We start from the raw sequence: 910 nt of genomic DNA, 5'->3' as shown, positions 1-910 counted from the left end.
GAAAAAAAAAGTTGGGACGGCTCCCCTACTACCTGTATTACAGTACGCACCGGCAGGAGGGGAGGAAGGAACCTAGAAGGCGGCGGCGGCGGCGGCGTTGCCAGAGTCTCGGCAGGAGTGAAAGGGAGCGGGGGCTCGGCAGCCGGGCTTCGGAAGAAAGGCAAAGCGGGAGGACTCGCTGGGCTCGGCCATTTCACCGAGCAGCCGCTTCGCGTCGCCGCCCGCTTCCTGGCTCCAGAGACCCGCTGGGGAGCAAGAGGCGGCGAACTCCCTGGGAAGGGGGGGGGGGGAAAACAGGCGCTGCCGGGCGGCTTCTTGCACCGGGAGCGGCGGCGGGGGGGTGAAAGGAGGAGAGGGAACGGCAGCCCGCCCGCTCGCCCGCCCGCCCGGTGCCTGGCGCGCTCCTTGCAACAACAACACCTGGAAGGCTCTTCCCGCCCGCCCGCCCCCCCGGCTTCCCCGCGTCGCGCTCTCCGCCCCTCCCGCTCGGGCTGAGGATGCGAGCCCCCCGCCCTGGAGGCTGCCTCGTTCCCGCCAGGCAGCCCGGCGCGGCCCCTCGCCTCAGCCCCCCACAGGGCCAGCCGCGGGGCTGGGCGAGGGGGTGCTGAGCTCTCCTTGCATGGGGCGCCGGCCCCTCCTCCCCGGCTCCCTCGGCCGCGCCGCCGCCGCCCCCCGTCCTGCTCCAGCCCTCGCCGGAGGAGGAGGAGGAGGAGGAGAAGATGCCCAGGCAGGAGCTGCCTTTGCCCGAAGGCTGGGAGGAAGCTCGCGACTACGACGGCAAAGTCTATTACATCGACCACGCCACCAAAACGACCAGCTGGGTCGACCCGCGGGACAGGTGAGGAAGGGAGGGAGGAAGGGCCGAGAGGGCGCGGGAGAGGGAGAACCGGCAAGAAGCGGGGCGCGGGGG

At 71.9% G+C, this 910-nt stretch overlaps 1 protein-coding gene across 3 annotated transcripts in view; it reads left to right on the top strand.

Annotated features, from left to right (window-relative positions):
- The first annotated feature begins 608 nt into the window (after positions 1 to 608).
- The window catches only part of WWC1 (WW and C2 domain containing 1), a 122,777-nt gene continuing 122,475 nt past the window's right edge, over positions 609 to 910 (top strand). For 2 of the 3 annotated variants that reach the window (XM_072990267.2, XM_072990266.2), the window contains exon 1: positions 610 to 838. In XM_072990267.2, the coding sequence (XP_072846368.1) occupies positions 720 to 838 (119 nt within the window). In that variant the 5' untranslated portion in view covers positions 610 to 719. Of the gene's footprint in view, positions 839 to 910 lie in introns of all 3 variants that reach the window. The other variant, XM_072990268.2, reaches the window with a different exon arrangement.

The sequence above is a fragment of the Pogona vitticeps genome, chromosome 2, assembly GCF_051106095.1.
Source record: "Pogona vitticeps strain Pit_001003342236 chromosome 2, PviZW2.1, whole genome shotgun sequence".
Classification (NCBI taxonomy): domain Eukaryota; kingdom Metazoa; phylum Chordata; class Lepidosauria; order Squamata; family Agamidae; genus Pogona; species Pogona vitticeps.
The sequence above is the reverse complement of the archived record's forward strand: the minus strand, read 5'-3'. Positions and strand labels throughout refer to the sequence as shown.